The sequence below is a fragment of the Canis lupus genome, chromosome 21, assembly GCF_048164855.1.
Source record: "Canis lupus baileyi chromosome 21, mCanLup2.hap1, whole genome shotgun sequence".
Classification (NCBI taxonomy): Eukaryota; Metazoa; Chordata; class Mammalia; order Carnivora; family Canidae; genus Canis; species Canis lupus.
In genome coordinates, this window is record NC_132858.1 from 22,058,913 (window position 1) to 22,085,874 (window position 26,962).

Genomic DNA, 26,962 nt, shown 5'->3' on the forward strand with positions numbered 1-26,962 from the left:
GGCCCCTCCTCCCTCTCTCTTCCTCTCTAACATAAATTAATAAATCTTTTTTAAAAAAAGAGTGTGGCACACAAATGAGGGTAAAATATACAGTAATTTTTTCCATATATCCAATTAATTCTCACAGAATGCATTCATCGAGTTTCGCCAGACTCTTGTACCTATAGCCAACCCATGGTTCTAGTTAAATCACAATTTGACAGAATCAGGCTATGAATAAATACTTGATTACTGTCTCATTTAGCAAAGAAATTGCTTATGTTGTTGATGAACAAGGGAAGTTCTGACCTGATTGTTCACTGTTATTTTCTTTTACATGTAAGACCAAAGCGAAATAGCAAAGATGAAACTTGGAACTTCACTTGTTGCCAATGACATGAGTGAAGTCTTTGCTCAGTTTGATGATAGGTTTTATTTTTATTGATTTATTTATGTATATTTTAAAGATTTAATTTATTTATTCATGAGAGACAGAGGCAGAGACACAGGCAGAGGGAGAAGCAGGCTCCATTCAGGGACCCTGATGTCTGACTTGATCCCAGGACCCTAGGATTATGACCTGAGCCAAAGGCAGATGCTCAGCTGCTGGGCCACCCAGATGTCCCTTGATGATAATTTTTAAATATTGGAAAACATACCTCAATTTTTTGCACTATTTACACTGGACAGCTTGCAGACATGATACACTTTTAACTTGCATTAACGTTTTCTCCATCACCTAAGTCTAGAAAATCAACAAAGCAATAAACCAAACTCTGACTTGTAGTGTTCCAATTTCTGTGGTGTAAATGCTCCCACCACAATTTCAGTGAAGTTGGAAGAGATGTATATCTTTATACAGTACTTCCACTGTATCTATACAATAGACAGAAATAACTTCAAAAGCACAGATAACAGTGAAACGTAGTAAATAATCAGGAAGTGGTAAGCTTTGTGAACAAGCAGTTTTCTCTTTGGATAGTACTGTGGGACCATAACAACGATCGTGCAAGCTGAAACCATGCTAAGTGATCTTATAACCAATAGGAAAAGTTACAATTGTTCCGTGACCTTCACTATTTTTTGTTAAAGCATTACAAAATTTCGTACTATTGGTTATAAGCGTATATTGGGAAATGAAAAAAATAGGCTAATATTTACATAGTATACTAATTTAAGACATTAGAAACATTGAGAATTAAGGTTTAGTGGTGTTTACTTACTTCTCATTGTGTACAATATATCTATTCTACACACTTTCTCATTTTGGATCAGCTTCTAACTCTTTCTCCCTTGTGGTTCGAATGTCATGAAATAACTGAGAATTCTTTTAACGTGAATTTTTGTTGTGTTTTTTTTTTTTTTTTTCTGCTATTACTTCTGGATCTCTTCATCCTTCCTGTCATGAACACTTCGCCCATTTATGTCAAAGAGTTTGCCTTCACTAAGTTCCTCTGGCTTTATTTGTACCGTCTCTCAGACAGCAGCCTGTCAGCATTCCCACAACTAGCTATTTCTTCTCTGAGTTCATTCACCTTATGCTGGATTTGACTCCCAGCATTAACAATTTTCATTTCTTTGCTGTACTTACGTCTTGGTTGGACAGTTCCCTTTTATCATCATCCATGTTTGTCAAATGCCACATAGGTTTGTCACTAGAAGACAAGTAGGTAACACAACTCCATGCTTTGTTGTCTGCATGAACTGATTAACAGATGAGCAGTGATCAATCACCAACCGTCTTGGAAAGACGTGATGTGACCGGTCACTGATTATGAAGCGCAGCTATTATTTTACTTGGTGATTTATGGACTGGAGAGCCAACAGCAAAGTACACACTTTATGCAATCACTCATAGCAAATATATTGTGGTAACTAAAATCTGAACTATGTTGGTGGCAGACTGTGTTATTTAACTAAACCGTGGTAACTGAAATTCGTGCCTATTGAAACCATGCAAAGCGAGGCTTTGTATTTATTACCTTAGTTTTTAATACAATTTAATTGTAACTTTAATTATTTTTTAAAGTTTATTTATTTAAGTAATCTCTACACCCAATGCGAGCCTCGAACTCATAACCCCGAGATCAAGAGCCTCACGCTCTACAGGCTGAACCACCCAGGCACCCTTAATTGTAACTCCATGTTTAAACAACTGGTTAACAAAATTCCTGCAAATTTAACAACTGATTCTAGAAAGCCGGTACCAGCTGGATCTGGCTGTTCCAGATCCAGAACATCCATTAAGCGTTTAGTACCTTCACTTTCCTCATTTATGTGAACAGTAGAGGACTGTGACTTGTTCAAGCTCACGGGAAGAACGGTATCGCTGGAGTTATCATTCCAAGGCTGATACTCTTTAAATTTTCCAGATAACTTTCATTCAAATAATCTCGAGGTTACTATAAGCCCACAACCTCATTCTATATCTTCTTCATATCCAGAAAGTGGATATATTAGCACATTTAATAATTTTAAAAGAATGCAATATTTATTTTAGCTCTTTAAATTCCTTCCTAGCCTTATTTCTTTCACTAATAGCTGAGACATTCTACTGGTCAATTTTTTGCTAGGTTACACTGCAGGAACAAATGACCCCCAAATCTCAGTAGCTAAAAACAACACCACTTTATCTCTTGCTCTTGTTATACTTTGGTCCCAGGTGGGTAGCACCTCTGTTCCTGGCTACAGGCCATGTATAGTCCATGGGTGTTTTTCATTTTTGTATCTGGACTGAAGGAGTAATAAATATTGGACGTGCCGTCCTAATGGAGGAGGGAAAAGACGCAGACTTAGACCTTGCAATGGTTCTTAAAGCTTATGAATGGAATTGGCACCCTGACGCATTCTGTTGGCCAAGAAGGTCACATGGCCATGCCTAGGAGAAACCAGGAGAGAAAGATACTGAGAGTCACACAGCAGTGGGATCTTACTTATCAGAAGTAAGATCTGATACAGGAGTGAGGAATAGAAATAAAGCTGGTTTTTGTTTCTCCTGGTGGGGAGACAGAACCAGCTTCTCATAAACTACCAAAGCTCAGGGATTTGGCTTTTTAAAACTTCAATTATTGAGCTAAGAAAAAAACCCTGTATTCGATGGCCTAGTGTCTTGTTACTCCTAGAATGGCCTATCAATCAGGATCAGCAATTCTTAGCTTTTTTGTTTTTAGAAAAGCAGACTCAGAGAGTGCCTGGGTGGCTCAGTTGATTGAGCTCCCGACTCTTGATTTAGGCCCAAGTCATGATCTCAGGGTGGTGAGATCGAGCCCCACGTTGGCCTCCTGGCTCAATGGGGAGACCGCTTCTCTCCTGCCCCGCTGCTCCCCCCTAAGGCCAACTCTTCTCACCCCACCCCAACTCATGCATGCACACGCGCGCTCTCTCTAAATAAATAAATAAATCTAAAAAAGAAAAGGAGACTCAGATGACCTCAAACTTGATCAGAATCCTCATTTTTAACAAGGACTAAAAACTCATGAGCACATTAAAATTTGTGAAGCTTGGACCTAATAGACATCTCTACCCAGATGCCCTGCCTAACTTGTGTTTTCCTTATCCCTCGAACTCCCTCTTCTTTATTCCCAGTTCTTGGAAAATGGCCTCCTCATTCACCCCAATTCTCAAACTGAATGCTGTCCTCAATTCCTCCTCCTCCTATCACGTCACCCCTGTCATATCCACGTCAACACCATTCGTGTCACCATCCCCACCGTGCTGTCTGGCTTCAGCTCAGGAACTTGTCTAAACTCATGCTCTGGTCTGGCTTCCCTGCCTCCTGCCCACCCCTACTCCCAACTCCAATCAACCTTCTTATTACTTGCCATGCGGTCTTACCAGAATTAAATTCTGATTAAGATAGTAGCAGTGGAGATGACAAGGAGATGCTTGGGGCCGGGGAGCGGGTGTAATTAAACACGCAGTCTAAGTGAAAGCATAGCTCTCTGTCCAGCAAATTCAGTTTCAAGGCAAGTCTTTGACCAGTTTCCCCAAAGCTCCTCATGTGGAAATCTTGGAGTTGCCAGTGGATGCTTGCCTGCTTTATAACCTTGACTATCACTTTCAGGGTAATGTCCAAATCCCTGGGAGGATGTTAAACTCTCTTGTGATGGGTCCATTGTCTGACTCACCAATAGAATCTCTTATTGCTTTTCTCCTCACACTAAATAGCTGTATCAGCGGTCTTTGCAGAGGGCACCTGCTGATTTGTAACTCCCCATCTTCATGTGGCTCAAATGCCCTCTCTCTTGCTTCCATCTTAGCTGTCTTTTCTGTCCCAGCTCAAGTGTCACCTCCTCCCTCAGCCTCCCCTGACTCAGGAAGAGATTTAATCTGTCCTTCCTTGGGTCATTTTCACCTCCGGCAGAAGTAATTGTTTTATAATTTTATTTCTCCATTGCTGTATCTTGAGACCCTTGAGGACATGGAGTTTTGTCTTATTCATCTCCATAGCCCCAGTGAGCACAGGCTGGGGCACATAAAAGGTGCTCAATAAAGGTCTATCGATGAATGAAATAGTAAAGATTAAAATGGCTTAAATCTGACACTGTGAAGAAATAGATAGATAGGATTGGATTGATCTACAAAAAAAGTCTACTGTCAGGCACCTAACAGGTACTTAAGAATGGAAGATGCTTTTGTTGTTGCGGATGTTACTTCTAAAGGTGTGACGGTTTCATCTGGTCTAAAGATGCATTTGATTGGACTTCCTAATAGAATAAAGCTGCTTTTGTCAAACAAAAAGGGGCATTGATTGGTTAGGAGGGCTGGCATTTATCGCTGGTGGGCTAAATCCTTGATAGAATGTTGTTAATGTTACATTTCTTACAGACTTTCAAAAATGATAGACCTTTATTTACTTTATTAGTTTTTTTTTTTTTTTTTTTGAGGAGAGCGTTTCTACTTTATTACAGAAAGAAACTTTTATGTGGTCAGAAAATAGAGGATTGATTCTTTTTTCTCTTCCTATGAAATGCTGCTGTTCAAACAGCCAGAGTGAATTGTCTCAGTTCACTTCTTTAAGTCTCATCACATTCACGTGGGTATGGATGTCTTTGGCTCCTGAAAATCTGGCCCTTTAGTGCACAGGGTGACAGTCCCATGCCCAGCAGTTTAAGAACGTCCCATTTTCATATATTATACCCATGCAGGGCTCCTAAAGATGAGGTACAGTGGGGCAAATATTTTCCAGAACAGATGTCATATATGTAATATATACACATTCATACATACATACATACATACCTTTATTCATGTGATGTCCAAAAACTTTTTAAAAATGTGCACATCTATTACAAAATCATAACAAAGACTGGACAGTATTTTGCCCATTCTGGAAAGATGAAGCTCAGCAATAACACAACCCTGGAAACCATCCAGAGATCGTGGCAATATCTCTCTTCTAAGCAGCCAGATATTCTTGCATTAAGCTTGGCAAAACTGCCTTTTGAAAACAGAAGGGAAGTAAAATGAAGGAGGCAGACCTTGCTCATCTTTCCAAATGAAATATGAGAAGGATCTTCAAATAAAAACGCACAAACATTTGTTCTTCTATCACCAATAGTCCTACAATGAACAATGCAAATTTTGTTGAGTCTTTTGTGGTTGTTTTTTTTTTTTTTTTTACAAAAAGTGATTGCCTTGAAAGTGAAAGTTTAAATATAAATATCCTTTACACACTCAAGAAAAAAACACTTTATCTTACAATAACCTCAAAGATTTATTGACCACTTTGTGCCAGATTCGGGTTGTTTTTTTTTTAACACCTTTATTGAGAGATGATATACAGAACATAAAACTCACTAGTTTTAAGTATTCACTTAGATGAAGTTTAGTATGTGGGGCACCTGGGAGGCTCAGTCAGTTAAGCTTCTGACCCTTGATTTCAGCTCAGATCATGATCTCAGGGTCTTGAGATCAAGCTCCGTGTGAACCTTTGTGTTCAGTGGGGAGTCTGCTTGAGATTCTCTCTTCTTCTCCTTCTGCCCCTCCTACTCGTGCTTTCTCTTTCTCTCTCTCAAATAAATAAATAAATCTTTAAAAAATGAAGTTTAGTATACTTAGAGTTATATATCCATAAACACGATCTAATTTAGAACATTTTTACCACCATAAAAAGAAACCTTATGTCTTTACAGTCCCCAGCCCTGACAACCTCTATTCCACTTTCTGTCTGCTTGTGTTTGCCTTTTCTGGACGTTTCATATAATGTAATCATGATATTTGGCCTTTTGTTACTGGTTTCTTTCACTCAGCAGAATATTCTCAAGATTCATTTGTATCATGGCATGTTTCAGAACTCTGTTCCTTTTTATTGATGAGTAATATGCTGTTGTAGCACATTCCATTTATCCATTCACTAGTGGATGGAAATTTGGGTTTTATCATTTTGGGCTCTTGTGAATAATACTGCTTCAAATATTTCTATTCAAATATTTGTGTGGACATGTGTTTGGATTTCTCTTGGGTAGATGACCTTGGTATCTTGGGTAGGCATCTCCAGTTCTCTGAAAGAGTTGATACTGAGTTTCACTTTTTTCCTATGGTCACCAGTTATCAGGTGATAGATTAGGACTGGGACCCAGGTTGTGTAATTGCTGAGATTTTTCAATGGTCAGCCCTGCCTCCCACCCTATGGAGGGCCTGAGAAAAGGGCTTCAGAGAGCTAAGTGGAGCTTGAAGGTAGAGAGATGCAGTAAAAAAAAAAAAAAAAATGAGCTAGTCCCATAGTGCCAAAGCCTGGACCATATCCCCCGCTTTGCAATTAGATGAGCCCCAGGAGCACCAGAAATATTCACAATACAAATTAGCCCTTCATGGTTAAAAACTGCATTCTCCCACTGGAGGATTTGGGGAATAATTAGCCAGAGCCTGGGAAGTTGAAATGTTATCAACAGGAGACCAGTGCAAAGCAACAAGTGCTGAGTTGCGAGGCTGCCGTGGAGCCAAGGTGAGTTCTGAGACCAGCGTCACCCACCTGGGCACCCAGAGCTCACCTGAGTGGCTGCTGGCACCAGACTGCCGGGCCTGTCATGCTGGGTCCTGGAGCAGAATTTGGAAGCTTCTTTCAGAAGAGTAGATTGGGACATGAGGGAAAGGGAAACAAGATGACCTACAATTCTGCAACAGCCTTTTGATTGGGCTCCTCATCCCTCTTCTAGTCCATTCTGGGAGGTAGAGAGTGAAGTTCCCAAAACACACAGCGAGTCACACATTCTGTGTTAGAACTCTCCCATAGCCCCTACGGCCCTTGGGCACAGTTAATTCAACTACATCTTCTCTTTCTCCAGGGCAGCAGTTCCTGTCTGCAGGGACCCATGTAGGGAGTCAAGCACTTTTCTAGAAGCCCGGACTCTGAGATGCAGGAGGGAGCCACTCAATGTTCCATCTCATACAACACTGTTATCTTTTCTCAAGGGCACCCAAAACAAGGAAAACCAAACACCATGTTTAGAATTTCATTTGAAACTTCTGCCTTTTTTCCCCCCAGTAATCTGTCTGAAATATATTTAGGCCACTCTGATTTATAAAGACACGTTTTAATTCCTGAACATGGCCTGCTTGCCTCTCCAGCGACGCTCCCAGCGCCCCCCTCTGCGTGTCACCTCAGCACCCTTCACCACGTCTGGGGCAGCACTTGCCAGGGGTGGAATAATTGTGTGTCTCCCTCACTCGACTTTAAGTACATTGATGCGAGGCAAGAGCCCTGCGTGCTGTAGGAACCATCGGACCTGGTGCAGTCCAGGGCACGCAAAAGTAGGACATCGGGGGCACCTGGGTGGCTCAGTTGGTTAAGCGGGTGCCATCAGCACAGGTTATGATCCCGGGGTTCTGAGATCCAGCCCTGCATCGGGCTCCCTGCTCAATGGGGCCTGCTTCTCCCTCTCCCCCTGCCTGCGCTCAGCCTCCTTGCTTTCTCTCTCTCCCTGTGTTAGATAAACAAATAAAAATCATTACAAATATATTTAAAAAGTAGGACTTCAGTGTAGACATGGGCTTTGTTCAAGCAAGGAGTGTCAGTGATAGAGATTAGGGCTAGAGCAGGGAAATCCGCTTAGTGCAAAAAGAACGAAACAGAGGCCTAGGTATCTCCCTTGAAGGCGATGTCAGAAGTTTCCATCGAGGACCAGAAACCGCTGTCTAGAGACCGATCTCTACCCCTGGCCTCACAAAATGCTTTGCAAAAAGACACAGACTATTCAAGCTATGCAGCAATCATCACACAGAGGCAAGGTCCCTGGGCCTTAGTTTCAGCAGGCCAAAGCCAACCAAGGGTTCATGGGTTAGAAGGGATGCCGTTGTTATAGAATATATAAGACTGAGCACTTCCTGCATGTCAAGGACACTTCTAAATGCTTGTCGCGGAGCAGCTCCATCCTTTCGAGAACCCGACGAGGGAGGTAGTCTTATCATTTCCAGGGTTATGGGCGAGTCACAGAAAGCATATGTGCCAGTAAATGGCAGAGCCTGAAATATCTAAGTAGTCAAGTTTCAGAGTCTGTGCACTGACTCCTCATCAATCAAGGCCTGGGATCTCATCAAGCTTCCTGCTGCAGCAGAGGACTTCCCCGCAGCGGGGCCTCCTGGGTGAGGATACGGCACGAAGCGTCTCACATGTGCGCCCGTGTGGATCTCCTGCCTGAAAGAGGGGTCCCTCACGTGCCCCACCTGCCACCCTCACCGGGTGCGTCGCTCTTGCTCTGAAAACGCCACAGACCTGTAGCCGCCTCTCCACCTTGCCATTTGCTGGCCCTGGCACACTCCAGCTGGAAATGTGGCCTTCTTTCACCTTCCCTCCGCCAGGCAGGAACAGCCACTCCTCACCCACATTAGCATGGTGCTGGGGATGCTGTACGTGCCCCCGCCCGCTACTCCCTGCACCTGCTGGAGTTGATGCGGAGGCCGTCTGCCCCGCTCGCTAGACCGCGGGCCTGCCCAGGACAGGATCGAGTCTGCTCTGGACACCAGCCTCCTCTGGCAGAGAAATTCAAAGAAACACGTCTAACAACCAACATCCCCCAAAGGAAATTTGTGTCTTGTCGAAGTCTGGCAAATAATAATGAAGGAGGAGAAAAAATCCAATGAACACATAGAGGACATGCTTTCGAGATACACATTTGCTATCTCTCAACCCCATGGAATCTGCCTCCCAAATCTCTCTTTTTTTCTCTCTCTAAATGCTCATGGAGAACCAGCTGTGGCCTGATCTTGTCTCTTGCCCACAGCCTCTCCCCTTCTGGATCTTTTCTATCTACCTCAAACAGGCCAGCAATGTCCCATTTCCCTGTCTCTGGGATCGCCACTTGCTGCCACTTGCTGCCAGGACTCTTCCTCCTGCCTTGTGATGTTGCCTGAATCATGGTCATGGACTGGCTTCTTCATCAGTGGCTCCAACTGGCTCTTTGAGTTGTTTCTGGGCCTCAACCAGACTGTAAGCTTCTTAAAAACAGCAGAGCTAATTTAACTGAGCAGCCAACTTGAATCATAATGACCCCGAGAGGGCATTCTGTATTTCAACAAACCTTGGATGCATTATAAAACACATCTGACTTCTCTGAGAAGTTCTCATGTGGGGGGGGGGGGAGTGTGTCTTAGATGAAATATGGTGTTATTTCTATCCTCCTGATGCACAATAAGTGAGATATAACACTTTTCCACACCCACCAGCTGGCTTGCTGTGCCTTGGGCACACCAGGCACATTCCGCTTCTGGGTTTTTGCTCTTGCTGTCCTTTTACCTGCAATGCTCTCCCGGGGAGACTTATTCCCTCACCTCCTTCACCTCTTTGCTCAAATGTCACCTCCTTGGTGAGGCTTTCCTTCACCTGATTTAACATTGCAACGCTCACCCTGCTTTTCATTCTTTTATGCTGAGTTTTCTCCATAGCATTTATCACGGGCCTACATAGGATCTATCACTTACTTACTGCCGGTGTACTTCCCCTAGAATGTCAGTTCTCGGAGGGCAGGGATTTGGTGTGTGGCTGTCGTCCTCGGTGCCCAGAACAGTGCCTGACACACAATAGGGGTCAGTAAGTGGAGCTGAATGAGTGGAGTTTGAGCTCCATGAGGTCAGGGTCGTGTGTTTTCACTCTCCACTTCCGTCCTCAGTGCCTAACACAGTGGCCCACAGGTAGGGGGCTCTCAAAAAAAAAAAAAAAAAATTGTTGGCGGAGGAAGTCTGAAGCTCCGATGAACGAGGTCTAAGGTCATGTAGCTTGGCAAGGGGAGAGCAAGCAGGCCAAGGGGGCCTTTTGTTCTCCTGCAGAGCGACTGCCTAATTGTCCTCGCGGGAAGGGACTTTTAGGAGAACATGTCCCTGTGCGCTCCGCAGTGTGCAGTGCACCGCTTTGCGCGTAGTGTGGCTGCAGCACATATTCAAAATGTGCTTTAAGCCCAGCGTGTCATTGCCGCTCGGCCACAGCCGCCTTCGTTCCCTGGGGCTGGGCCGGGCATGCAGGTGCCCGCCGGCCCCCCGGAGCGCCGAGCGCACCGCACAAAGCACGGCCGCCGTCCGCAGACGGCTTTCCGAGATCCAGGCCGAGGAGCTGAGGGGCCCGTGGAGCACGTCGACCCTGACCGTCTACTCCCCCCTGGGGCCGGGCAAGGGCCTCCCCTCCCCTCCTGTAGATGGGAGCCCGGCTGGGAAACGAGGCGCGCGCGAGGCACGCGCCCCCGCCCCCCCCCCCGCCCCCGCCTCCCGGCCGCAGGCTGCACCTCCGCGCGCGGGAGCGGCCGCGAGGGGTCCCCCTCCGGGCGGGGGCGGCGGGGCGCGCGGGCGCGGGGGGCGCGCGGTGGCTCCGCGCGGGGGTGCGCGCGCGCCGGCCTCGCCTGCCTCGCCTGCCTCGCCTCCCTCGCCCGCTCCGCCGGCTACGTGCTTTCTTTGTCAATGAGGCGCCGCTCGGAGCTGCAGTAACGCTCGGCCCGGGAGCCCGAGCCCGAGCCGGAGCCGGAGCCGGAGCCGGAGCCCGAGCCGAGCCCGAGCCCGAGCCCGAGCGAGCGCCGAGAGCCGCGCGCAGAGCCGCCGGCGGGAGGGGGTCCCCGAGCGCGCCCCGCGCCCCGCGCCCGCTGCTCGCCGCCCGGCCCCCGAGTCCGCGGGGGCGGCCCGGCGGGGGGGGGGCACCCGGGCGGCGCCCGTCCCGCCCTCGCAGGCAGCGTGGGCAGCTCGGCCGGCTCCCGCCGCGGCTCCATGCGGCCCCGGGCCCTGCGCGGGTGAAGCGGCGGCTCCGCGGAGCCCGCCCGGGCGCGGCAGGACGAGCGAGCCGGTCCCGGGGCCTCGGCCGGAGATGCCCGGTGCGGCCCGGGGCGCCGGAGGCCGGGCTCCCGGGCGCGCTGCGGAGCGGGGCGGCGGCCTGGATGTGTGAAGCGTCCCCATGGCTCGGCAGGACGCGCGGCCCCGGGGCCCCGGGGCGGGCGGGGGAGCGGCGGGCGGCGCGGGCGTGAGGGGCTCGGGGCGGCCGCTGCTGGGGCTCCTGCTGCTGGCGGCGCTCGCCGGGCGCTGCCTGGCCGACCCGGGTAAGCACTTGGCGGCCGGGGCGCGCGGGGCACCGGCCGGGGCGGCGGCGGGCGCACGGGGGTCGGCGGCCGCGGCGCGGGGCGGGCGGGGAGTCGGTCTCCCGGGAGCGCAGCGCGCGGCGGGGCGGGGGGGGCGCATCTCCCCTCCGCACGAGTTGCGGGTCCTCCGCGGGGGTCCCGGCGGGCGAGCTCGGTTTACATAAAGACCCGGTGTGTTGGAGACGCCCCGAGAAGGATGTGCCTTACCAGGGCACGCTCGGGGTGGGGACGCCCGCTGCATTTCGGGCTCCCCCTGGGGTGCCCACTTTGTTGGAGCTACGCCAAATGGCCAGAGAGTTTTAGGCCATTCCCGGGGGGCCGACCCCCCGGTAGCGCTTTCCCCTGCAGGTTGAACGGAAGACCCGTTTTCTTTGGGGATGGAGGTACCCGAAATCATCGCTTGCTTGCATCTTGCAGGGGGACCCAGGAGGACCCAGGCACCGAGCAAGCATCTAACCCACTGTTTGCAGGAAGGTAGTGAAGAATAACCACGCTTGTCTTTTAGACTCCCAAGAACCCCCAGAAAATGGATTTCTGGAATTCCTTGGAGGATTCTGAGAAATCTCTTGTAACTATTTTTTTTTTTTTTTTTTGGTGGGGCGGTGGATTGTTCTGTTAAAAACTTACTGTGCAGTGAGGAATTGTCTTTGAAAGGAGAATGATTACTATGGCACTTGTAAAGGTCAGGCTGTTGTTTGTGATGAAATTCTGGGCTCTTGATTTCATTTACCAAGGAATATAGCTCCCTCTTTAGCACATGTGGTCCTGTAGTTATGTGGTTTCTAGCAAGGACTAATGAAAACTGCTTTTTTTTTTCCCCCAGTGTACCCCTTCCCCCAAATTAGATTAAAATTCCTGATTATGAAGGATCTAGATGAGAGGGTTTCAGGTTAAAATGATTGCCTGTCTTCAACAGGTTAATTGAAAGCCCACTTTTCCTTTTTTGGCTTCACTTAAAGGGTCCCTGACATGAGGTGTCTTATGTGTAACAAGTTACCATCCAGAAATTTTCTGTTATGATTATAGTGGTGAGAAAGTTTGGTCCTCTTTGGACGTGTGCCTGAGACCCAAGAAAAGCCTTTAAAGAATTTTAGCCTCTAGTTTGTATGCCTCTAGCAGTTTTCGGTGATGTGTTTTTGGTATAATGCTTAAAAGGTAAGTCCAGAGTCAGACACATGTAAGCACCTGCGTATTCCTTGGATCAGAAACACACTTTGAGTTTTTATTTAAAATAAATCGATCTTTGGTAGTTTTGTAAACTGTTTATGAGATGTTAATTTTTGGCTGCTGTTCATTTGAGTGTGTAAACCAGAAACTGTTGAGCCATCTGTAACATGTGAAATTTGGATTTTATGTCTTGTTCCTGTTCAGCGTGATGTCGCATGATTTCCTCTGATCGGTTTTGAATTTCCGTTCTTCCTTCGGACCACTGACCTTTCTAAACCTGTGACTTCACTTGGCTCTTCTTTCAGACTGCCAGAGCCTGACTTTTGATCTCTTTTAGTTTTAGCCCTGATGTCCTTTTTCCTCTAAGTGTGGTGATCATGGGGATAATTAAGAAAGGAGCTTTGATTAAAATGATGGTAAAAAATCATTAAAATTGACATTGTTCCCTGAGTCTTCTGTCTTCCCCTCTCATCGGAGTGACTTGTTGCTTCCTCTGTGCCCTTTGGGGTGCCCTTTCTCCTGTCACCCTTGAGGACCGAGTTCCTGTGGTCTAGTTCACTTGTGGATCCAGAGTCTACCTCCAGGCTCCCTGGCTTCCTGTGAGTTTACTGCTGATTTAGTGTCATGACTTGTCTCTCTCTCCTCAATGGGAGGCTTAACCCCTGGGTCCCCTGTCCTGCCTCCTACCTGCTTTCATTTGTTCTCTGATTTCCGATTGAGGCAGGTTAGCTGCAGGTGTGTGTGTGTGTGTGAATCCTGGGATTCATGCAGGGCAGCCCAGGGAGTTTGTGTAAAGAAGTAGTGTCTGGAGGGAGGTGGGAGAAGGGATGATATTTTTTCTGGGAACTTGAACTTCCGACAATCTGGTTTTGGACTTTTTGGAGGGGTAACTGCAGTTTGGTGCTGATGCCAAGAAGCCAGACCTATGATATTAAGATCCTACTAAAAGTGCTAGTTTGCTACAGTCGGGCCACTTCCTAAGCGAAGCTAAGGCAAACATTTACCTGGGTTGAAAAATGGGTAAAGATAGTCTGTTTCAGGAAAATCTGTAGCAGTTGTGTTCCGGAGCCCCTATGGTGTGTTCCAGCCTCCCTCCACCCGTTCCACTCAGTACTTCTGCTCTACTACTCCTGAGGAACTGGCGCTCCTTCTCTTGGGGCTGTAGAGGAAGGTCCTCTGTGTCTTCCCTCGGGCTTCCTCTCCTAACCTCCATCTCCGCTCCATCTCTCTTGCTCCCAGGCAGTAACTTTGGTTTTGGATGTGGGAGACAGGTGTGGGGAAGGAGTTTCTCTAGAGCAGCGAGCTCGGACGTCCTCTATCCTCTTCTGCCCTCAGGGGCCCAGGCAGGATGATAAAGTTCAAGTTTGACTTCCCAGCCTTCTTCACTACTGCTCTGCCCTGCAGTTCATGGCAGTAGACATTTCTTGTGTGCTGGTTGGGTGCAGGTGCCATGCTCCTTCCTTCCTGTGATCTTGCCTCTCTGGGCCTCAGTTCTCTGATCTGTAAAATGGGGATAATAGCTCCAATCTCATTGAGTTGTCACGAGGATTGAATGAGTTAATACATCTGAAGGTTTAAAACAGTGCTTGGTGTACATGGTCAATGCTCAGAGAGTGCTAGCTGTCCCTATAGGATGGCAGAAATGGATGGAACAGGACTGTGTTCAGGTGCTGTGCAGGGCCAGGGGATACAGAGGTGAATAAGGAGAAGGCAGTATGTAGAAACCCCTTTTGAAGACAGTGATGTGCACCCTGGAATTCTGATACTGTGTGGTCAGAGCTCATAGAATGAAGGAACAGTTAATTCTGGGAGAGTGGAGGCCCCTTAAAGGATGAGTAGGTATTGGCAAGATTGACTGTGGCATTTCAGGCAGAGGGAAAGTAAAGGATTCTTTGTGGCCAGAGCACAGGATGCCATAGTGAGGAGTACTCCAGACTTTCTCGGTGCCCTGGGGCTTTCCCAAGCCCCCCTCACAGGGCACCACATCCTCTTTGCCCTTCTCTGAGAGGGTCCTCTGCTTCCCCCACCTACTTATAAGTTCCCTGGTTTACCTGTGTTCCCCTCTTGCCTGTAATAATGCCCAGCACAGTGTAGGCGCTTATTAACTTTTCAGCCTTCTTGTACTCCTGTTCCCTCAGTTTGGCTGATTCCGTTTACGTTAATTATCTTACGTAAGTAATCCACGCTAAGTTGTGAATGGCTGCTTTACTCGGGGAATGTATTTTGCATTTTGGCAGAAAGGTTTGCTGTTCCCGGGGATCTCCAATCTAGCACACTATATAGGGGAGTTAATTTTGACCTGGGATGCTTTTCTTGCCCCTCCCCAAGCTTGTACCACATCGTCAACTTCGAGTTCCATTTGAAACAGGTGCAGTAGTTCACTTGTTCATTCTTCCACTCGGTGCACTTGAATGCCTCAGCTTTCTGAGGTTACCAAAATGAACGAAAGAAACTCTCATTCCCATGGCAATTAGGAACTAGCCCAGTGCTTTCCACACTTTACTTTACAAAGATATTTGCAGATATTTACTGTGCATGCAGATCACCTGAAGTTCCTGTTACCTGGCAGGTTTTGATTCAGTAGGTCTGGGGTAGGGCCTGGTGTTCTGTATTTCTAGCAAGCACTGGTGGTTCGACCCTACTTTGAGAGGCAAGTGGTAATAAATAAATGCAGCATGGATGGTGGTAAGAAAAATAAATCAGGGTAGGGAATAGCGAGAGGCTGATGTTGGCATGTGTGCATGTGTGCGTACCCTCACACATGTGTTTATTTATAGAGTGGGGAGGGAAGACTTCCAGGACCAGACAACATTGAGTAGATACCTAAAAGTGGACATCTGGAGGAAGATACTCCAGGCAGAGGGGAAAGCAAGTGCAAAGGTCTTGAGAAGAGATTGTGTTTGGGATGGCCAAGGACCAGCATGGAGGCCGTGTGGCATTGAGTGAACAAGGGGACAATGGTGAGATATGATGTTGAAGAGCAGCCTGAGGCCAGATCATGTAGGACAATTTGGCAGGATGAGAACTTGGCATTTTATTTTGAATGAGAGTAAGAGGTGACATGACCTGACTTCAGTTTTTTTTTTTTTCTTCAAGATTTTATGTATTTATTAGAGAGAGAAGTAAGTGCATGAGCAAGGGGGAGAGGGAGAAGCTGAGCAGGGAGCCTGACATGAGGCTCGATCCCAGGACCCCGGGATCATGACCTGAGTGGAAGGCAGATGCTCAACCGACTGAGAGCCACTTAGGTGCCCCGACTTCAGTTTTAAAAGAATCTCTTTCACTATTATGGAGACTGTAAGGTCAAACATGAAAACAAGGAGACCCGGTAGTTTGGCTTAGAAAGTGGTGAGAAGGGCAGCCCGGGTTCAGTGGTTTAGCGCCGCCTTCAGCCCAGGGGGTGATCCTGGAGTCCTGGGATCGAGTCCCACGTCAGGCTCCCTGCATGGAGCCTGCTTGTGTCTCTGCCTCTCTCTCTCTCTCTCTCTCTCTCTCTCTCTGTGTCTCTCATGAATGGATAAATAAAATCTTAAAAAAAAAGTGGTGAAATTTTGGACATCTTTTGAAGGTAGAGCTAATACATTTTTCTAATAACACAGAAGTGGGGTGAGAGAAAAAGAGAGGAACCAATATGGTGCTAGAGTTTTCGGCTTGGGCGGTTGGAAGATGAAGTTAATTAACTGAGATCCAGAAGATTCCAAGAGGCTCAGGGTTGCAGGAGGAAATGAAGAGTTGGTTTGGGGTATGTTAAACTTACCATGTTTATTAAACATCTAAGTGGAAATGTCCAATGGTCCATAGTAGTCTGGAATTGCAGGCAGATATTGGATCCAGAGATACAAATTTGGAAGCCATCAGCACGGGAGTGGCTGAGAAACCTAGAGAGTAAGTATAGAGAAGAGGGTGGTCTGAGCAGTGAGCCCTGGGATACTGCAGCAGTTAGGGGGTTGGAGATAGGGAGGGGCCAGCACAAGAGGCTGAGAAAGTCTGGATGGGACTAGCAATGGATGTTGGGTTTGGAGATGTGGACGTGTTTGGTGCCCTGAGAGTAGAGGGGACGGAAGTCTTACTGCAGTGGGTTTAAGAGAGAAAGGAAGAAGAGAAATCAGAGATAGTAAAAAACAACTCTTTTAAAGTCTTTTCTGTGGAGAAAAGCAGAGTAAGAGAGGAGGTGGATCAAGAGAGAGTTAAGATGGGATAAAATTGCATTATGTTTGTACTTTCTCATCTTTTAACATTAAAGATGTACAGCAAGAGTGTTTGACTTGTTTTTCCCCCCAGATGTAGACAATCTGATAAAATTTGGGCTTTTTACTCTCAATACTAATTATTAGTGGTTCAAAGATATTTGCAAGATGTCCTCAACGTCGCCTCTGCTTCCTTCCCCATCCCACACACAAGTAAAGAAGATTTTGAGAATAATAACACTCTACTTTTAATATTGACATCAAACAGAAGTCAAAAAACCCCTTCCTGCCCCCACCCCCGCACCTAAAACTGAACATCACAGTGCAAGCTTTGAGATACTGCATTCTGATGACAACCAGGGAATCTCTCAGAAGGCTACTTAAGTCTTAAATTACTAGAATATGATCTGAGAATATTCAAAATGTGCACACTTCCCTTTTCATTTTCATTATCCTACAAGCCTGTGTTGTGGTTTTCTTTCTTTCTTTCTTTCTTTTTTTTAAACAAACAACAACTCTACTCTTCTCCAAACAAAAATGAATGGTTGGAATGATCCTAAAACATTTTCGTTGCTTGACAACATATTACAGGGGATTTCTAAACACACAGAGGGACACATTATTCTAGGTCACTAGATGGCTGCCTTGGATGGTGACTCTCTTTGGGGACTTCAGGTCCAAAGGAGCAGTTAGCAATCTGGGTATTGTGCATCTCAGTTATTGTAGCTGGTGGGAAGGCGGCAAGTGAGTCATATCGATTTGGTGGTATCTGTCAACCACCTCGCATATGCCAGGCCAAACTCTTCACCAGATACTGGAGGTATAGTGTAGAACTATCCAGGCCTGGCCCCTGGCCTCAAACAGTCTATGGCTGAGGCTCAGCAACCATTACTCAGTGGGTGGAGTGGCAGGTCAATAAAATACTTCTGTGAGTTGGCTCAGGTGGGGGGATGTGGCAAGACATAGAGTATCTGCTTTGTGCAAAGAAAGAGGCAGTCCCTGCTCGGCTGCGGCCTGGGAGGGAATGAGGCCTGGGGTGCCAAAGTTCTGACTTCTCAAGAAAAACTGGATCTTTATTTAAAAATCTTGTTTTCAGATGTCACCAGCTAATTCAGATGTTTGAAATGTCATGCCGTACAAAGAAAACACACCCATGAGCCACCACTTTTTTTTTCTTTTAAGTTAAGTTTATTAAGGTATAATTTACATACAGTAAAATTTACCCCTTTAGGGGTACTGCATGATTAGTTTTGACAGAAGTATATAATCATGAATCCACAACCACAATTCAGATGTAGAACATTTCTGTCACCTCCAAAAATTTCCTCCTGCTCCTTTGTAGTCCATCTTCTCCCCCCTACACATCCAGTCCCTGACAAGCACCAATCTATTCTCTGTCCCTGTAATTTTGCCTTTAACTGAGGCTCATATAAAGGGAATCATACAGCATGTAACATTTTATGTCTGGCTTCTTTGAGCATAACGTTCTTGAGAATCATAAATGTTATTATATAACTATATACCTATATCTTTCTCTACCTTTTTTTTTTTTAATTGGGTTGCAGCCCAGTTTGCTTACATTCACCGGTTGATAGACATTTGGGTTGTTTCCAGTTTTTAGCCTAAAAGTTTTCGTGTGGGCAGCTTTCATCCTCTTGGGTAAATACCCAGGAGTGAAATTTCTGGATCTTACATTAGATATGTTATTTAATCTTATAAGAAACTGTCGACTTCTTGAGGCACCTGGGCAACTCAGTCAGTTAAATATCTAACTTTTGATTTCGGCTCAGGGCATCATCTCAGAGTTGTAAGATCGAGCCCCACATCAAGCTCTGTGCTAAGCGTGGAGCCTGCTTAAAATTCTCTGTCCCTTTTCTCCCCCAATTCCTAAAAACAAAAAATAAAAAACAACAACCAAAAAAACCAGCCTGCCAAATTCTTTTCCGAAGTGTCTGTATAATTTTGTATTCCCATTAGCAATGTAGGAGTATTCTGATTGGTCCTCTATATCCTCACTGGCACTTGGTTTTGTCAACTTTCTTTTTAAATTTAGATTCCAGGTATTCCAGTAGTTTTTAGTGGTATCTCATTATAATGTTAGTTTGCCTTTTTCTAGTTACTGATGATGTTATTGCTGCATATTATCTGTTCATTTTCTTACTTGCCATCTGTATCTGTTTTGAAGTGTCTGTTAAGTCTTTTGCCTGTTTAAAAAAATTAGATTATTTGTTTTATTATTATTGAATTTTGAACTTTCTTTGTGTATCTGGATACAACTTGTTTATCAGATAAGCTCTTTGCAAATATTTTCTCCCTGTCTGTGGCCTGTCTTCGTTTCACTGACAGTATTTTCCAAAGAACAGCAGTTCTAGATTTTGATTAACTCTAGTTTATCAGCATTTAAATTTAACATTTGTGAGTTTGGGGTGAAACAGGTGAAAGGGATGAAGAGTACACCTAGCTTGATGAGCCCTGAATAATATATAGAATTGTTGCCTTGCTATATTGTACACCTGAAATGAATACAACACTGTATATTAACTACACTGGAATTAAAATAAAATAAAAATAAAATTGAAGAGGCCATATTCCATGCTAAGAAAAAAAAAAAGATTTGTATTTTTTTTTGTATCTGAGGATAGAAATACTTGCCTAACTCAAGGTCACAAACAGCAATGATTTTTCCTAGAAGTTTTATTGTCTTATTTTTACCTTTAGATCTGTGGTCCAGTTCATATTAATTTTTGTATATGATTCAGGAAGGGAGTCGAGGTTAGTGTCTTTTGCATATGGATGTTTAATTGCTCCAGCACCATGTATTAAAGAGATTGTTCCACTGAATTACCTTGGTACTTTATATGTGTGGGTTTATTTCTGGAGTCTAGTTTGTTCTATTAATGTATATTTCTTTCCTTATGCCAAAAAAACACTGTCTTGATTTCTCTAGCTCAGGGTTACTTAATCACAACACTACTGATATTTTGGGCTGGATTATTCTTTGTTGTGGGGAACTGTCCTGTGCCTTGTAGGATGTTTAGTGTCATTTCTGGCCTCTGTCCAGTGATGCCAGTACCTCCCTCCTTCCCCAGTTATGACAACCAAAATGTCTTCAGAGTTTGCTAAATGGTCCCTGGGGGGTAAAAGTGCCCCTGATTGAGCTCTGTAGTAAGTCTCAAAATCACTGTGAATCTTCTAAATTTTTTCTTCTTTTTCAAAATCTTTTTAGATATTCTAGGTCTTACAGTTTTCCATAGAGATCTTAATATCTTTTTTTTGTCAACCTATATAAGAAAGACACACTGGAATTTCTGTTGGTATTTCATTGGAGAAGGTTGGCATTTTACCAATTTGATTTTTTTGATCCATGAACATATTTCTCTCCATTTATTTAGGTAGTCTTCCTTTCCTTTCATTAAGTTTTATAGTTTTCAGCATACAGATTTTGTCCATGTGTATTTCATTTTACAATGCTTGGTAAGGAGTACTTTAAAAGTTCTTTGTCAATATATAGATATATGATTTTAAAAATATCAACCTTGTATCATGACTTATTTATTTATTTATTTATTTATGTATTTATGTATTTATTTATTTAAGATTTTATTTATTTACTCATGAGCAACACAGCGAGAGAGAGAGAGAGAGAGAGAGAGAGATAAGCAGAGACACAGGCAGAAGGAGAAGCAGGTTCATGCAGGGAGCCCGATGTGGGACTCAATCCCAGGTCTCCAGGATCATGCCCTGGGCTGCAGGTGGCACTAAACCACTGCGCCACTGGGGCTGCCCTCATATGACCCTTTTAAACTCACATTAGTTCTAGTAACTTTCTGTAGAATCTTTGGGATTTTTCTTTATTTCAGATCTTATGGCTTTTATTTCTTTTTCTTGCCTCATTGCAATGGTTACAACTTCAAGTACATCATTGACTAGGAATGGGGAGAGTGGGCATCCTTGCCTTGATCTCATTCAACCTTCACTATTAAGTATGATGTTGGCTGTAGATTTGTTTTGCTTTGTTTTGTTTTATTTTGCTGTATAGAGGCCCTTTATCAGGTTTAAGAAGTTCCCTTCTATTCCCAGTTTGCTGTGAAATTTTTTTTTTATCATAAATGGGTAATGAATTTCGTCAAATGCTTTCTCTCTATCTGTTGAAACCTCCACAAGGTTTTTCTTTTTCAGTCTGTAAAAAGGCATTGGTTGATTTTAGAATGTTGGATCAACCTTGTATTCCTGGGATAAATTCCAGCTTAGTCATGATGTGTGTTCCAGCTGGGTCTGATTTTCTAATCTTTTGGTTGGAAATTTATAAAGTCTTACGTTCATGAAGGGTATTGATTGGTGTGTAGTTTTGTTTTCCTGGTCTGTTTTGTCTGGTTTTGGAGTAAAGGTAATGCTATCTCTAAAGTGGTTGGAATGCATTCTCTCTTCTGTTTTATGGAAGTGTTTGGATAGAATTGGCATTATTTCTCCCTTAAGGCCTATGGTTTTATAGGTGAGATTGAAGATTGCTTAAGGGTTTCTTCAGTAAAATTAAAAATATCAGATACCTTTAGTACGTTTCCTAATTCTTGGGGCTAACAGTTTGGATATTTCCTAGACATTAGGATATTGGTTAGGTTTAAGGTCTAGGGTGAATGGCCTGGGTGAGGGGAAATTTTGTTGAATGTACTCATGAGACAGGTCACCCCTTGCTGGCTGTTGGCTATTTATCAAGTCACTTCATTTTTCAGGGCTTTAGTTTTCTCATCCGTAAATAAAAGCCTCAGGATCCTCCCTTCTTTTCCCATCCCTCAGGCTGTATGTTTATAAGCCTTGGGCAAATGTTTTGTGGGCCAGACTATTTGCATTTCTCATCTCTTCCTACATTGGTGACAAGTCCAGTCAAGGACTCTCATTCTCAAAAGGGAAGAATTTTCTCATATTTTGCTCTCATGGTTCCAACTTGAAGCCCATATAACTATTGGCTTATCTTTAATCTTCATTGTCTTTTAAAAATTGTAAAAGTAATATGTACTTTATTAAGTTCAAACAGTATACAAGGTGTATGCAGTAAAATGCAAAAGGCCTGGTTGGTCCCATTGCTATTTCCTAGAGTTGTGCTGTCAAACAAATATGATAGGTCTTTCCAGACCTTTTTTCATACAAATATTTATATCCATTACATATCTTCTTTTAATTTTGTCAAGAAATTAAGGGTGGGGGTGCCTGGGTGGCTCAGTCAGTTAAGCGTCTGCCTTCGGCTCAGGTCATGAATCCAGGATCCTGGGATTGAACCTGAAGTTGGGCTCCCTGCTCAGCGAGGAGTCTGCTTCTCCCTCTCCCTCTGCTCCTCTCTCCCCTTGTACTCTGTCTCATAAATAAATAAAATCTTAAAAAAAAATAAAGAGATTAGGGGTGGAATAATCAGAACATTTGTCACTTGACACTATATCATGACCCTGTTTCCATGCTAAGCAAATTTAGTCACAAGAGACTTTGAACTTCTTCCTGAAATTTGGAAAAACCTTTACTGTGAAAGAAAACTTTTAAAACTACAGTTTGAATTCAAACCAATAGTGTTAAAACCTCTCCTTAGACCATTTCTCCTGTTTCCTCTCTCCTTTGCTTCCTTCCTTGGAACAAACGTCCACAGATGCTAAGGAAAATCACAAACCCTTTTAAACACCAAATAGAATAGGGATAAACACTGTGTTTAAACTAATGGAGATGTAAATAAGGCCGAGTAGCTGCCCCAAGTATTTAGCCCAAGGACATTGCTGCACCTGCCATCTGTCCACTCAGGCAAGTGTTTGCCTAATGCATCCTAACCACGAGAGGGGAATTTGATTTTGATTTTGATTTATATATGTTAAATCTATTCTTAGCCTGAAATAATCTCCTGACGTCAGAAACACAAAGTGGCTTTGTTATTTATGTGGTACCAGTAAATAGGAAGGTCTACGATATTTCTAACTTTACTCTTGTGACGTGAAATATGGTTTTAAGTGTCAGAATGAAGCCAGAACTCCCAGACCTACCCCTTTACCTCTGTTTCTGGTAATGAATGCTGCTCCTCTGTCACTTGTCTTTTTATTTACCAAATGTCAACGACAAACCAAGGAAGGCTGGAGAAGAATGTGAAGTCTGAGAAGAGAATGTGTTGAAATTAATGGTGCAGCTTATAAATCCTTGTCTAAAAGAGCTGAGCAAAAATATCTCTAAACCTACGTACTTCATTACCAAATAATGAGTCTTTGTTTTGAAAAGAATAGGAGGATCTGGAATATGAGCATTATTTTGAATATAATTAAACTAGATGGAAGCGTATTAAAAAATCAGTGCCATAGAGCTGTCTCTGGCAGTTTCCTGTTATTATGTTACTTAATACTGGAAATGAGCACACATCAACCTGGTGAATCCTACAGAAAGGAAACCTTCCTTGTAGTGGATGGAGAATAATTTCTTGTCTCCAGTCCAACAATAAAAACAATATTTTAAACAAGCATTTCCCCCTCCTATGGCTACTGTGATATATTTGCTTTTCCCTGCAGGGACAGTAGTCCCTCTGGGTTAGTATAGCACCTCATACTTGTTGAAGTTCTCACTCTCTTATTTGCATCTCATGTCATTCTTAAGAGAGGGTTAAGGAAGTGATTTGCTAAAGGTCACAAAACGGCCCAGGGCTTTTTATGTTCTGTGATTCAGGAATTCTGTGATTGTAGGGTTACACTATTCTGTGATTACCTAGCTACTTATTTGAAACTAGCTCAAGTATGAGTCCTTGGGCCACAGGGGAGATCTCATGTGACATATTTAGAATAGAAATAAAATATAACTGGGCTGTGTGGACTCTATAATTAACTGATAGAAATAATAGCTAACGTTTTTGAGTGTTTACTGTCTGTATCAGCCTGTTTGATTTTCACAATTGTATGAAGTGGGTTCTGTTATGATCCCCATGTTTCAGATGAGGAAACTGAGGCACAGAGTAACTTTATAATTGTCCATCCAGTATCATGTGGGAGGTGTCAGTGGCGGGATTTGAACCCTGGCAGTTTCGTTCTAGCCCTTGCCCTGCTTCATTATATTGCCTTCCTCAATAGTAAGAGGCTGAGGTTACTGGCCTTTGTGTCTCATGGACCCTCTCTCTTTTCCTGCAGGTTGGGTCTGTCCTTTTGCCTCTTCCTGCAGACTGGCTTCGTCTGCTTACTCACAGCCACTTGATCCCCCTGTAACTAATCCTCCAGCGCACTTTTGCTTGCTGCAGCCAGAGTTGGCAAGACTTTTCAGTTTAAGCGCTCACCATCCAGTCTCTGTCCCATTTCTGTACTTCCCAGGAGGGAAATCAGGCTGGCGTCACCTGGCCAACAGAGTGAGGAATGTACCCCTCATCTGATCAGCAGAGGCCAGGAGAGAAGGGGCAGGTGGTACAAAAATGTCCCCTCCTTCAGCCATGGCCTATGGTAGAGGGCAACGTTAAATAAGGTAGTATGGATAGGGCAAGCTTCCCCAAATCTGTCTCTTCCATAGCAGTAAAAAAACAAGTTCATGTGCTGGTAAGCTGGCTCTGAAAAACATCGAGGATAAGTGGCCTGATTTATAGTGTTGGCCGATTTCCATGGTATAAATACTCCCACCATGGCTGATTTCAGGCTACCAATGTGACAGTGGAGTTGGGAAGAGATGTGCACAGTTGGCTCAGCGCCGATGTGATCCTGTCCCTCTGTAGGCTACATACACCACACATGCAGTGTACGCAGTAAATTCAGGATGTCTCCAAGAAGTTTAAAGTCTAGGCTTAATAGGCTAACTAACTAGGTGGGTTTATAGTTATGTAAAAGGAAACACTATTTCAAGGAAGAGAGGGTGGAAGTTAGATTGGGCATGCATTGCCTAAAATAGCTTGAATTATATAGTCCTAAGTGTGCAATCTAGTAGGCACACAGAGCTGCTTTCTAAAAAAATTACAATTTCCTTTGCCTGTAATGTCTCACTTGTGACATAGAATTAACCCTTTCACTGATTTTAAGATGTCAGACCTCATTTCCTCGGAGGTGCGTTGACTTTGTTGTTTTCCTTGCTTCCAGATGTCAGCAGTTCCTTCTCATTGGTGTCATCATTCATGGATTCCTTTCTCTTGCCTTGTAGACCTAGAGAGGTGGAGGCCATGTGGCAGCCTATTAGATACCTTTCAGTTAAATAAATACTATTATTCCTGATTGGAGGCCTTTATTTATGGTCATAAGGCCATCTCTCAGTTCGTATAATTATGCTAAAAGCCAAGACAGTCTTGTGACTGCCACCCCTGGCAACACATCAGATGCTTTAACAGATCTTAAGGCTCATCTGGTTGGCTCTTCCCTTATACATCTGGGAGGTGACTGGGAGTCTTGGCTTCTGTATGCTACTTACAGTTCTGCCGACATTCCCTGTCTTTCTGCCTGATGTGGCTATGTCACTGACTGGCCAGCTCTAACAAAGGGTGGTGTTGGCCCCTGGGAGATGAGATGAGGAAGTGTTGGCAGCATAAATCTCCTTTAGACATGGAGTTCCAAGTGTCCTACTGATGGAAGGTCAGTGTCTTTACCTATAAAAATAGCACAGTTAATTTATTCTTTTAATTTCCCAGGGGCTGTGCAAGAGAAAAATTTGACAAGATTTTCCTTTTATGTTTCACTGGAGATTTGTCCTAGTTTGTGGATATGTTGACTTCTGAGTAGGAGGACTAACATTTATGAAACAGCTACTATTGTGTTAGTCACCGGATCAGGAGTTCCATCTTATTTAACCCCCACGATGACACTGTGGGAGTAATTCTTGCCCATTTTTCTTGGAGGAAACTAAGACGGAGAGAACATTTAAGAAAGTGACTTGCCTAAGGGCACATTGTTTGTAAGTGGTGAAGATGGGATTTGAAACCAAATCTGACTACAATGTAAATACATTTTCAGCTGTACTCCGTAGGTTTCCCCCTCATCCTATTAAATTTTCAAGCATACAGAAGAGTTGAAAGTGCTGGATGATACTGTTAACATTTTGCTGTATTTGTTTGATCATATATCTTGTCTGTACCTCTGTCCATCCATTAATTCCTCTTATTTTTTTCTGATTTATTTCCAAATAAGTTGCAGATGTCAATACATGTTATCCCTAAACACTTCAGTATGCATGCCATTGATTAAACTTCAATATTCATTTATTTTTAGTTTTTTATAAGGTAAATTTTGTGTACAGAGAAATACAGAAATCCGAAGTGTATATTTCTATGTTTTGACAAATCCATGCACCCGTGTAACCCCAATTCTTGTTAGGATTTAGAACATGATCATCACCCTAGGAAATAAGTTTCCTCTTGCTCTTCTGTAGACATTCTACTCCTTCCCCATCTCTACCCTCTCCCCAGGCATCACAGTTTTGTTTAGTTTTTTTTTTTTTCCACCATGGTTTAATTTTAATACCAGGCCGTCTTAAATAATGATGTCTGTTGTTTCTAAATGGGCTTTCCCTTGTATGTATTAATAGAGACAGTTTTTATTAAGCAGCTGGTATGTGACAGGCACTGTGCCAGATGCAAGGGGTATAATGGGGAGGAAGTGATCATTGGCTCATAGAGGAGAGAAAGTCGTCAGTCAGTTCCTCTTAGGAATAAGTATACAGTTACCAACAGGGTTGAGTGTTGTGAAGGGGAGGCCCCAGGTGCTGGGGAGCCTGGGTAAGTAAGGGGGAGGATGGTCAGGGAAGCCTTTCCTGGAGAAGTGATCCTGGTGCCAAGAGAAGAATGAACAAGAAATAACTAGGCAGAGATTTAGAGCAAAAAGAGATGTGGGTACTGACCTCTGCGGGAGGAAGTGTGGTTTATTCCAGAACCAGAGAAAAGAAGGATGTGGTCGGGTGGGCAGGAATCAAGAGGGTAGTGAGTGCTAGACTAGGCAGGAGAGGTGGCAGGGGCCACATCACGCAGGAGCCAGGCTGTTGACTCTAGCTCGCATTGGTTGATTTTTGATTGATTGGTTGCTTTATAGATTTTATTCATTTATTTGAGAGAGAAAGAGCACGTGCGTGCACAAGGAGGGGCAGAGGGAGAGGGAAAAGCAGACTCCC

At 44.3% G+C, this 26,962-nt stretch overlaps 1 protein-coding gene across 7 annotated transcripts in view; it reads left to right on the forward strand.

Moving 5' to 3' along the window:
* Window positions 1-11,332: 11,332 nt before the first annotated feature.
* Window positions 11,333-26,962, forward strand: part of KIAA1549L (KIAA1549 like) — a 267,032-nt gene continuing 251,402 nt past the window's right edge. For all 7 annotated transcript variants that reach the window (XM_072791077.1, XM_072791079.1, XM_072791078.1 and 4 more), the window contains exon 1: window positions 11,333-11,489. In XM_072791077.1, the coding sequence (XP_072647178.1) occupies window positions 11,348-11,489 (142 nt within the window). In that variant the 5' untranslated portion in view covers window positions 11,333-11,347. The remainder of the gene's footprint in view (window positions 11,490-26,962) is intronic.